This window comes from Pangasianodon hypophthalmus, chromosome 5 (genome assembly GCF_027358585.1).
Source record: "Pangasianodon hypophthalmus isolate fPanHyp1 chromosome 5, fPanHyp1.pri, whole genome shotgun sequence".
NCBI lineage: Eukaryota > Metazoa > Chordata > Actinopteri > Siluriformes > Pangasiidae > Pangasianodon > Pangasianodon hypophthalmus.
In genome coordinates, this window is record NC_069714.1 from 19,504,110 (window position 1) to 19,515,079 (window position 10,970).

The 10,970-nt window shown below is 36.0% G+C and overlaps 2 protein-coding genes across 4 annotated transcripts in view; one reads left to right on the forward strand and one right to left on the reverse strand.

The window, feature by feature from the left end:
- Positions 1–7,561, forward strand: part of slc4a10b (solute carrier family 4 member 10b) — a 47,731-nt gene extending 40,170 nt beyond the window's left edge. For 2 of the 3 annotated variants that reach the window (XR_008301795.1, XR_004578238.2), the window contains 10 exons: positions 24–137; positions 266–427; positions 1,382–1,633; positions 2,077–2,145; positions 2,235–2,408; positions 2,755–2,877; positions 3,129–3,193; positions 3,317–3,428; positions 3,746–3,801; positions 5,991–7,561. Coding sequence is in view for 1 of the 3 variants with exons in the window: in XM_053234320.1 (XP_053090295.1) it covers positions 24–137; positions 266–427; positions 1,382–1,633; positions 2,077–2,145; positions 2,235–2,408; positions 2,755–2,877; positions 3,129–3,193; positions 3,317–3,413 (1,056 nt within the window). In the remaining 2 variants the exon portion in view is untranslated. The remainder of the gene's footprint in view (positions 1–23; positions 138–265; positions 428–1,381; positions 1,634–2,076; positions 2,146–2,234; positions 2,409–2,754; positions 2,878–3,128; positions 3,194–3,316; positions 3,429–3,745; positions 3,802–5,990) is intronic. The other variant, XM_053234320.1, reaches the window with a different exon arrangement.
- A 1,858-nt stretch (positions 7,562–9,419) lies between these two features.
- gcgb (glucagon b) lies at positions 9,420–10,860 on the reverse strand. The gene is made up of 4 exons (XM_026912485.3): positions 10,546–10,860; positions 10,304–10,406; positions 9,979–10,125; positions 9,420–9,688 (listed from the first exon to the last, which is right to left on the reverse strand). The coding sequence occupies exons 2-4, from the start codon at positions 10,396–10,398 to the stop codon at positions 9,568–9,570; spliced, it is 363 nt and encodes a 120-aa protein (XP_026768286.1). The 5' UTR covers positions 10,399–10,406; positions 10,546–10,860; the 3' UTR covers positions 9,420–9,567.
- Positions 10,861–10,970: the final 110 nt, after the last annotated feature.

The following is a 10,970-nucleotide window of genomic DNA, read 5'->3' on the forward strand; positions in this document are numbered from 1 at the left end:
ATTATATTTTATGTCTGCTTCAGGTCAGATCAATCATCAGTGATTTTGCTGTGTTTATTACCATTCTGACCATGGTTCTGGTGGACTATGCGTTAGGTGTTCCTTCACCCAAACTGCAGGTCCCCAGCAAGTTTAAGGTGAGACACTCTCCTGAAATTACATCTAACCATGTTCATCAGACCCGTGTAGTGTATAAATGCATCCTGGTGCATTTAGGAGTTTGAAAGGGATTGTAATTAAAGTGACTGTGATTATGCCCATGTAGCCAACACGAGATGACCGAGGTTGGTTTATTAACCCTTTGGGTCCGAACCCCTGGTGGACTTGCATCATAACAGTGATCCCTGCTCTCCTCTGTACCATCCTCATCTTCATGGACCAGCAGATCACTGCAGTCATCATTAACAGGAAGGAACACAAACTTAAGGTACTAATGGCAAGAGTATATTTTCTTTTTTTATTGTAACATTACATTTGATCATTGCGAACATATGTACTGTACAGGTAAAGAATAACTTATAGCACATTTTGAACTAGCAAATTATTGGTTCCTAGTCAGTAGCATTACCAACTGAGCAGTTTAATCCCATATGGCTTTTGGAATATCGATACCGTCGCCAGAAAACCTTGTGAGTCCATTTTTAACAGTTTTGATTTTGTTTTACTTAAACTGAAAACTGTCACTCCTCACTCTGTTCCCTATGGGCATGCTACAGATCTGGGAGTTAGAAATCATCTCTATGCACCTTAGAGTTCTGTGCTGATTAATCCAAAATGCTGTTTTTGGAGACATGGGATGTTTTAGTTTTTTTTTTTTCACAACAGCAGTGAGATCTGTATAAAAAGTTAATTGATAGGTAGATGCATTCCAGTGTACTCAGATCAGCTAAGATTAATATACTGGTGATCCCATAAAGCTGAAATATGGGATGGCAACATATAGTTCCTAAGGAGTTAAAATCTCACTAGTGTTTGTTTATTGCCTATAAATACAAAAGTAAGTTAATAATAATAATAATAATAATAATAATAATAATAATTATTATTATTATTATTATTATAATAGTACCATATACACTACCTGACAAAAGTTTGGACATATGCTCACAGAAGGATTTTCTTCAATTGTACTATTTTTCTACTATTGTAGAATAATAATGAAGACATAAACACTTTTAAATAACAGATATGGAATTACACAGTCAAGAAAAGTGTCAAACAAAACAAATGAATGCTATGTTATATTTTAAATTATTATTATAGTTTATTGTGTATATACTACTACTAGTACTACTAATAATAATAATAGTTGCTGTTGTTGTGCAGAGAGTTCATCTTCTCTGGTTTCTCTGATTGGTCTGTGTTTTTATGTTGGCTGCAGAAAGGCTGTGGTTACCACCTGGACCTGTTTGTGGTGGGTGTGATGCTGGGTGTGTGTTCAGTGATGGGGCTGCCCTGGTTTGTGGCAGCTACAGTGCTTTCTATCTCACACGTGAACAGCCTGAAGCTGGAGTCTGAGAGCTCAGCCCCAGGAGAGCAGCCTAAGTTTCTTGGCATCAGAGAACAGCGGTTTACTGGCCTTATGATTTTTGTCCTGATGGGAAGCTCTGTCTTCATGACCTCCATTCTTAAGGTCTGCTCCTGCACTGCACATTCACAGCTTCACGTCTGAGCGTTTTTTTGGTTACGTATGCAGTGAAAGATCCACTCAGTGATGGTTTTCTATAAAAGATATAAATAGAGCTGAACCTAATGTATGTCCAGAATTATGTTTCTCAGGGATCAAATGTGTGATATACTTAATATGTTTATCTAAATCCTTAAATTATTGGAACAGTTAGAAAAAAGGCCACCAGCTTCTTAAAAAAAGGTGTTGACTAATTGTGCCAGGAAAAGGTTTTCACTTTTCCACACCTTCCCCCAAGCAAATAAAGTCTTTTTAACCTCATCATTGCCTTCATTAGTTATGATAAAAAATAGCAGCAAGTTGGTAGTATTTTAATTAATACAGTGTGAATTTCATGTACAATCTCAGCATTAGAGCAACCGCTAGCTTATTTAGCATTTGTTTTTCAGTTTATTCCCATGCCTGTGCTGTATGGAGTGTTTCTTTACATGGGAGCATCATCATTACGAGGAATACAGGTATAAATATAAGCATTTGAATGCGATTCATCCTCTAATATGATACGTTTCTTGATCAGTGTCTGTATGATCCTGCGGTCTCTGCTCAGTTCTTCGACAGGTTGAGGCTGTTTGGGATGCCAGCTAAGCACCAGCCAGACTTCATCTACCTGAGGCATGTTCCTCTGCGGAAGGTTCACCTGTTCACCCTCATCCAGCTCAGCTGCTTGGTGCTCCTCTGGATCATTAAAACGTCCCGTGCCGCCATTGTCTTTCCTATGATGGTACCTTTTTTCCGATCAACTAATCAAACTAACTGAATTGCACTATAGCATATAGTTAAGACTTAGACTTAGACTTAACACTTAGTCAACTTATATTTCTTCCCACTTTATTCCAGTATTTAATTGCTGAGTATTCCTGCATGTATTTCTAATACAGACAAATTTTCAACATAAAATATATTACAGCAGCTTTGAACAATTCTTGTGTGTTGAACAAGAAAAGCAGCAAGTTCTAATGCTAGATATTTATAGACATTTGGCATGTACCAGCTCTAAAGATTTATAAGATTTTTGCCAGGAGCAAGTTCTAGCTATGGAGTGTGTATGATGTTTGTGCTGTTGGCAGGTTCTTGCTCTGGTATTTATCCGGAAGCTGCTGGATTTTATCTTTACTAAGAGAGAGTTGAGCTGGCTGGATGACCTCATGCCAGAAAGTAAGAAAAAGAAAATGGAGGATGCAGAAAAAGAGGTGAGCTTATGTAATAGAAACACTACAAATGCATTTGATGTCAGTATTACACTGATTAAGTTTCTTACATAGTTGTTGTGTGAAGTGGTTTTATTGTGCTGCATTGAAACAGGAAACTGAAGGATGGGGGATCAAAAGGTGGATGAAGTTCTCACTGGCATTACTGCAGTAAAAGTCTCTCACATTTTCTCCCTCTCTCTCTCTCTCTCTCTCTCTCTCTCTCTCTCTCTCTCTCCATTCCTTTTTGCCAGGAGGAGCAAAGTATTCTGGCAGAAGAAGAGGGAGTAGTACAAGTGCCGTTGGAAGGACATTACAAGTGTGTGCCAATTTCACTGACGAATCGAACAAAAATAGCTGCAGTGCATAGCATAATATTTTTCTACTACAGACATCAGATTTTGGCGCTGTTTGTGAAATGACTTATTTAGATTTTTCTTAGGGATGATCCTTCATCTGTGAACATCTCGGATGAGATGTCTAAAGCCTCATTTGGAAACACTTGGAAGGCTGTCAGCTCTGATGGCTCAAAAAAGTGAACCATCGACAAAAAGGTTTGGATTCTTTTTCATCTGTACGTAAAGTACACATTTAAGCCATACAGATATTTCGTCATATTGTGCCTTTCAATGCCACCAGTTTGTAAGTCTGCATTACACGTAAGTTGTGTAGACTAGAAAATCAGCCACAGCTTTAATTCTTGTTATTCTTCATATTTGAATTTTCTCTCAGCCCTGGCAGATCTCTTGTTTATTTTTAAAAATGTCCTGGGAATTAAATATCAAATTAGTTTTGTTCTTCTACTGGTGAAAAATTGTGATTCTCCAAAAATATTCATTAATTAGATGTTTGCAATCTAAATGTATTTCAGCATCAGCCTCCATCTTAAGCTGTTTTTCTTACTCTCCTAGTTGCTGAGCACTTAAGGTAAGTTGACCTCACTTTTTGACCTGATGTTTTCTGCTCTTTTAGTGAGTCATCTCATCATGAGAACCTGTTTTTACTTGGAAGGAAATAGCATGCTGTCCTTTAGTATCCTGTGACCTGCATTTTCATCACCTTGGAGCAGATTTTTTTTTTTTACTTAATTAAAATAGTTTAATTTAGCATAATTATTCTCATTCAAACAGTGACTGGGAAATGCTAGTATTATGCCAGGTAGCCATGCAGTAAGGGGTTGTGCATTATATATTTTTTAACAGATAGAATAGAAATCAGTTTCAGTCCACCATGTAACTGCACATAACTTTCTATAGTTTCATTAGAGATATATAGACTCTAAACTACACAGAAAACTGAACATCAGTTTTATTACTTGTAAAACAAAAGTGTAAAAACAATTGTGCCTACAATACAAGCCTCCAGCACGTCTATCCTGCTGAAAAATCCAGCTTGCTCTGACCAGCTACCAGAACACAGGCCAAGCTGGTCAAGCTGGTAGACCATCTTTGCCAGCTGGTAAGCACTTTGATAGATGGAAACAGTTTGTGAATTACCACTAACAGTGTTACACTGTAGACCAGTTATTTTAAGGAAAATAACACAGTAAGGCTATTAGAAAATCTCAAATATATGTTGAGCAGTTTAGTCAGGTCATAGGAAATCTGGAAAGTAACTTACCAGCTGGTAAAGATGGTCTACCAGCTTGACTAGCTTAGCCCATGTTTTTGCAAGCTGTTAATGGGTCAGACCAGGCTGGATTTTTATTTTTTTTTTAAGCAGGGTATGGTCTTTTACACTACATCCTTAAAAATCTCATAAAATATAGACTTACAAAGACTTAAGACTTATAAAGACTTAAAAAATAAGTTAAACAAACAAACAAACAAATATATAAATAAATAAAGGGTCAAGCTATGGAATTACTAAAGGAAATCCACCAGGGCTTGAAAGACATTAACCAAAGAAGTGTGAGTCAAGACAAGGACCAGCAAAATGCAGATTTCAAGAATATGTCCTAGTGATATTGCTTGTAGTGTTCTACAAAGTTAGCTAGCTGACAACTAGTGTTAAATACGCTTGCCTGTAAAACCTCATCTTACAGTAAACATCTTAGTTAAACCTTATGTTTTCATTCTTTATTTTTCTGTATGAATAATAATAATAATAATAATAATAATAATAATAACAATAATGAAACTTTATTTTATATAGTGCCTTTAAAAAAGGCCTCTCAAGGAACTTTACATAAGAGTATATAAACATGTATCAAAAAACAGTTAATAATAAAATACAGTTCAATTGTTAATAACAATAATATTAATAATAATAATTAAATAACAAATAACAAAAGAAAGTAATCAAGTAAAAACAATCCTAAAGAAATAAGTTTTAAGAGTTGATTTAAATATACTAAAATAGGACATTAATATATTATAATATTTAAATATACTAGAATAGGACAATATTATTAACATAGCTACAACCTTAAATTATATACGAATAGCTAACCTAGCTATCTATGTAGCTAACCAGCAAGACTCAAATTAAACCCACAGGTATGTAAAGGTAAAATAAATATCAGGGACTGGAATAAAGTTAGGCCTACTACTTCCCTTGATAACATTATTACTTATGTTAATAATAGCTACCTAGCATATATAACTAACAAATTAGTCGTGAACATAGCTGGTTAACATTGACAACTAGCTGGATTAATAGCCTGTTAACATGCTTTTACTATAGCCAATCTAGCTACCTATCTAATCTAGCTAATCTTAGTCCTTTCTCTTGAAGTAGTGTCAGCCACCTTGGTGACTAATATGTTGCAGTATTTCCACAAGACCTGTCTACATAATGCAGCAGGCACTGTAAGAGAGGACATTGTTTGGGCTTGTTCTGTAATTTTAGAATCTCTCAGCAACTAGGAAGTCTCTTTGCTGCCATTATCTGATGCTAAACTGCTACATCCCTGCTACACTTCTTTTATGTCCAGTGTCACTACACTGCTATTGCGGGATATAGCACCAATTTGCTGACTACCAGAATTGAAAAAAAAAAAAAAAGCTCATTTATCCCAGCAAAAAGGGCTGGACAGGTAACAGGTCCTGTTAGTGTTTGCTCTGACTGTTCAGTGATAATTTGTCTGGGTGAATCAAATCATGTTTCTCTGACAGTTTACACACGGCCTGCAGTGGCAGTGGAAGGCAAGGACATGAAAGAAAAGAAAGCTTCAACATAACGACAAGCTTCTGACCTGCGTCTCCTTCACTGTGGTCTCACACACAAACACACACTGATATCATGTGCCACATGTTCTGCTCCTATATGGCTTGTCTTGTGCGTGTTTGTCTCAGTCTTTTCAGTCCTTTCCCTTTAGTGCTTAGAATAGTTTTTTTTTAAATAATTTCTAAATACTGTATGCATGGTTGAAAAATTGTCAATCTCTTTATTTATATGTCCATTTTCTGTTTACTAAAATATAACAAAACCAGCAGATGAAGGTGAGGAATGGTGACTCTGTGAAAGTTATGCAGCGTGTGTGTTGGAAAACTTTGAAACTATTCTAAAGACTATTTTTGATTTTAAATGGATTTATATGTATTTTCTATGTTTTGTATTTGTAAATGTTACAGTCTTCTTCCTGTTATCCAACATAATACTAAACTAAACTAGAAACTGAAACAAATATTCAAAAGACTAATAGTAGATTTAACTCATGAACATCCGTGTTAAGAGTTGGTACTATACACATACATTCTTTATCATCGTCATTTTTATTATTATTAATGCTGGATGTATCAACTGTCATTATTAAAATTTTCTTTCTTTTTGAGGTAGAATAAATGGCAAACTATAGTACTGTATATTATTTTGTTATAAGAGTATTACCTCAGAATAGAGGCTTAGGCTATTACATTGCAATTAAAAAAGATTTTATCATTTTAATTATGTATTTGCTATATTTTCAGATGATAATACTGCATATTGAGACGTGTATCTGATTTCTGTTGATCTATCTAGAGAATGATTTTGTAGGTTGCGTGTTGATTCTGTCAATATGCCAAAGACCAAATAGATTTTCCTGATAGCTGGGTCATTGAGCATCTCCGATTAAATAATACCACATGGCAGTTTCTCAGTACCAGTATTTTATACACAGGAACATTCTGAAGCTTTATTTCTGTGTTGTGGGAAGCAAAACTGGCACAGAAATGACAGAAATTTGCTATAAATATTCTGAAGGGCATTTCTCTACAGGTCATATTCTCCAGCTCAAGGTTTTTCTCAAAGAATCTATCAAGGGCATAATATAACTTGAGAATAAATGCAATATTAATCTAGAAGGGCAAAATTAAAGGTGATTTATAAGTGTGGAATCATTTTGTAAATACATTTTCACCTGTACATTTACACCTGCACTTTTAGGATTTACTATTTTTTTTCTTAAAAGTAGAGTAATCAAAATTAGCATTCTTTAGTAGGGTGATATGCTTTGTCTTGTTTTGATGTTTGTGGACGTTGAATAAGCAGTTACAATAAGCATTTTTTTTCCCATGAGGGAATATAAACCAGTGGTTACATATTTTCCATCTAATATTTCATTAATTTATTGAAATAGATTTGTTTTGACTTGTTAAAATGTTAAAATAGCATTTTAAAATTCTATGTACAAGCTGTTTAGATGTTATTGTTTCTTGAATGTATTGAATGTATGGCTAATAAATAAATCCGTATAATCTCTGAAGTCCTCTATGTATCTGTTGTCTGAATATGTCCATGTTTTAGAACTAAATATGCTACTGATATGGAGTAGCGCAGTGGCGCAGTGGATAGCATTGCCATGTCACAGCACCAGGGTTCGATCTTGAGGATTAGTGTTCTTCCTGTATGCCAGACAATATATAAGGTGTTACAGAATAAAGTTTAGATTACTTTAAAATCTATAATATATTAAAACTGTTTCATAAAGATACTTATAAAACATCCGTCCATTTTCTGTACTGCTTATCCTACAACAGGGTTCTCGGGACTTGGGCCACAAGGTGGGGGACACCCTGGATGGGGTGCCAACCCATTGCAGGGTTCAGTCACACACACTCACACACAGAGCTACCAATCAGACTACAATGCATGTCTTTGGACTTGGGGAGGAAACCGGAGTAAACCCCCAAAGCAAAGGGAGAACATGTAAGTGTGCCCCCCACTTATAAAGTCACCTAACCATCACAATCATCAAAATCCAGATTTGTGCATAGGGAGATTGTCATACTGGAACAGGTTTGGGCCCCTTAGTTCCAATGAAGGAAAATTATAATGCTACAGCATACAAAGACATTCTAGCAATTGTGTGCTTCCAGCTTTGTGGCACATGAGAGCACTACTGTAGTAACATTAGTAAAACATTTGATAAAATGGAAATTTTAATGTAGTCTGATACCCCTTGTGCTGCTTCAGTGGAAATACACATGAAAGTGCAAGTTTTATGAAGTTGATCTAGACAGTGTGTGTATGGGGACCATGCTTCCTTTCATGAAACGCCTGTATGTGACTCATCTGTTAGGACTGTAAATGGCCAATGCACCACCACCTCCTGCATTTTAGTTGTAAAAATGCAGTTATATGACTTAAAAGTCACAGACCGTTGCATTTTAGTGTACAGATTATTGTTATTGAGGGGAATTATGCAGTTTCATTGTTTGTTATGTACTTACTGTATTTGTAAGGATTTGTTCCAATTAACATGCATGAGAATATCTTCTCAGGAGATTTGGAAATTACATATAGCAAAAAATAAATAATTAAATAAATAAATAAGAAAGACAAGTGAGTGGGCAGCCTTGTTTTCCCCTTTTTTTCTCAGCAGATGGTGTGAAGTGTCAGCTGACAGCTCAGAGAGAGGCTCGGTCCCTGAGGCCGCTCCCTCTCTGGCTCCGTCTCTCTCTACTCCGTATCTCTCACTGACTGACATCTCTTTGCCATGCAATCATAATTCTGTGATAGCATCATGTTAGACATGGTGTAATGAACCACTTTAAGCATCATGTCCACTGGGTAGACAACTCTTAGGTCTATTCATTAAAAATAAATGCTGCTGATTGTATTGTACTGGGTGATTGTCTACTGGCAGAATAAATATGTAAATTGATAACATTTTGCAGTGTGTAGTAAATATAAATGTAAAATCAGTATATGTTGCCCACTTTTGGCTGAATAGTGAGACTTTCTTTAGAGCTTGTCTAATGGAAATGAATCTGAAGGCATTACAGGAATACGTGAACCCCAAAATTAAAAGTTTAGTGCTCTCTTTGCAACTCATGCAACTTTTTCCTCTTGCAGTAAGTGTTATTTAAAGAATGACTGGTTTGTAAAAAGTCTTACAAGTTGAACTATTTAAGTACCAGGTCTACTAGGATATTTTAGCTGTCATATCATTTGTAAATGATGTAGTGGCGACTGTCATTGTTTGTCTATGGAATAAAAAGTAACAACATTAACAAAGCCCATCGGGGGATCAATATAATGTGGCATTGTATATGAATATTTCACAAATCTACCATTCTCTCAAAACATATCAAACACAGTTGAGAATTACATCACAGTGCTTAGGTTCAACAGAGATTTATTTCAAACACATTTTGTTTTAGGCAATGACACCACAGTTCCTTATAAAATATGGTATGATAGAATAGGATGGTCCAACAGAGTGTTGCAGAGTGTCTCTTTCCAGTGTAAAAGGTATGCAGTGCTTCTCTACTCTCTTCTCCCTCTCCCCATTTTCAGCCAGGACACAAACTCCTTGGCTGCCTGGTCTTGCATGTATGAGCTCACGTCGCTGGTGTATGTGCCGTCTGCATGCCGTCTTGTGTGGGAACTAATGAAAAGCAAAAGCATTATGAAAGTTAAAGTGTAATGATGAAAAAGCTACAAACTGTTAAGAGCAAGTAGCAAAATCATAACAAAATAAACTAACATCTGGGCTTAGAAACGTAAAGAGAACAGATAACATGAGTCTCTAGACAGTGAAAGTTTTGTTGATGCAGTCTAAATTAGTCCTCATCATAAATTTTTAATGTCAACCATGTCAAATCTTTATCATTGTTAAACAGTAGTATAGTAATATTTTGTTTGAACGGTGTTCAATGGATATAATTCAACACGTACCCACTTCTCTTTGAGTTCATCAGCCATTGTATAAAATCCTGAGCTCTTCTGGTCTCCAGATATTTGCTGTAATCGTTTGAGAATGTTCCTTCTGAGTGCCTCTTCATGTTAGTTGGATTATTGAATAGCGTGTCTTCTAACATTACACTGAAAGACATAGCAATATTAACAAGCATTCAAAACAAAATTTAGGTTAGAAACAAGAAAATCTTCTTGTTATAAAATATCCTTCTCTGCACCCTGGAAGCTCTTTTAAATAAATAATAATAATTAAAAAGATGCCTTATCTTCTCTTTTTGGCGAAAACAAAATCTGCCAGTCTCACCTAGAATTTTCCTCTGTGTCCTCGATGGGAATTTGCCAACTGTTTTGTACAATGATGAGAAGTAGAAGTCCAGCCAAATACTGGATGCTCTTCATTCTGCTCCCTGAAAAGTATAAATCACGTTCAATACATTCTAAGAACAGATGCTCAGAATTCTAATTCGAGTATCGAATTTGATCACACAAATATTGACCACAATAAGTTTTTAACAGCAGTTTAAAACCTTTGAAATCTGATCCTACCTGTAGATTGACTGCCAAAAGGAAGAAACAGAAGGATGATAGAGAGAGGGTGCTGGTGTATGCTGGCGTCTTATCAGGCTCCCAGGAGCGTTTCCTTGTCCCTGCCTGGCACAGTGTGTCTTATATAGAGAAACCCATCCATCGACAGGTAGCTCTGGTAACACACGCACACATGCACAGACACACACCCACACACACACATACACACACACACATACCTGTTACTCTCAATCCATTAGTCAAGTCTCCATTTCAATTCACTGGACATATTTGCAGTGTGTGACAAAAGAGATGCGGCAATGTCCAGGCAAGCTAAAAAACTGTCACTAGTGAGCAAAGATCAAACATGATGCTATCCTGACAAATACAGTGATTCACTTCAGTTTCCAGGAAATTGAGTACTTTCCACTGAAGTAAGTGGTGCA

What these genes read in the sequence shown, in the direction of transcription:
- gcgb (XM_026912485.3), bottom strand. Translation starts at nt 10,398, where the DNA reads ATGAAGAGCATCCAGTATTTGGCTGGACTTCTACTTCTCATCATTGTA. An exon ending in GACACAGAGGAAAATTCTAG is followed by an intron (nt 10,126 to 10,303) that starts GTGAGACTGGCA and finishes TATGTCTTTCAG; the next exon opens with TGTAATGTTAGAAGACACGC. An exon ending in ATGAACTCAAAGAGAAGTGG is followed by an intron (nt 9,689 to 9,978) that starts GTACGTGTTGAA and finishes GCTTTTCATTAG; the next exon opens with TTCCCACACAAGACGGCATG.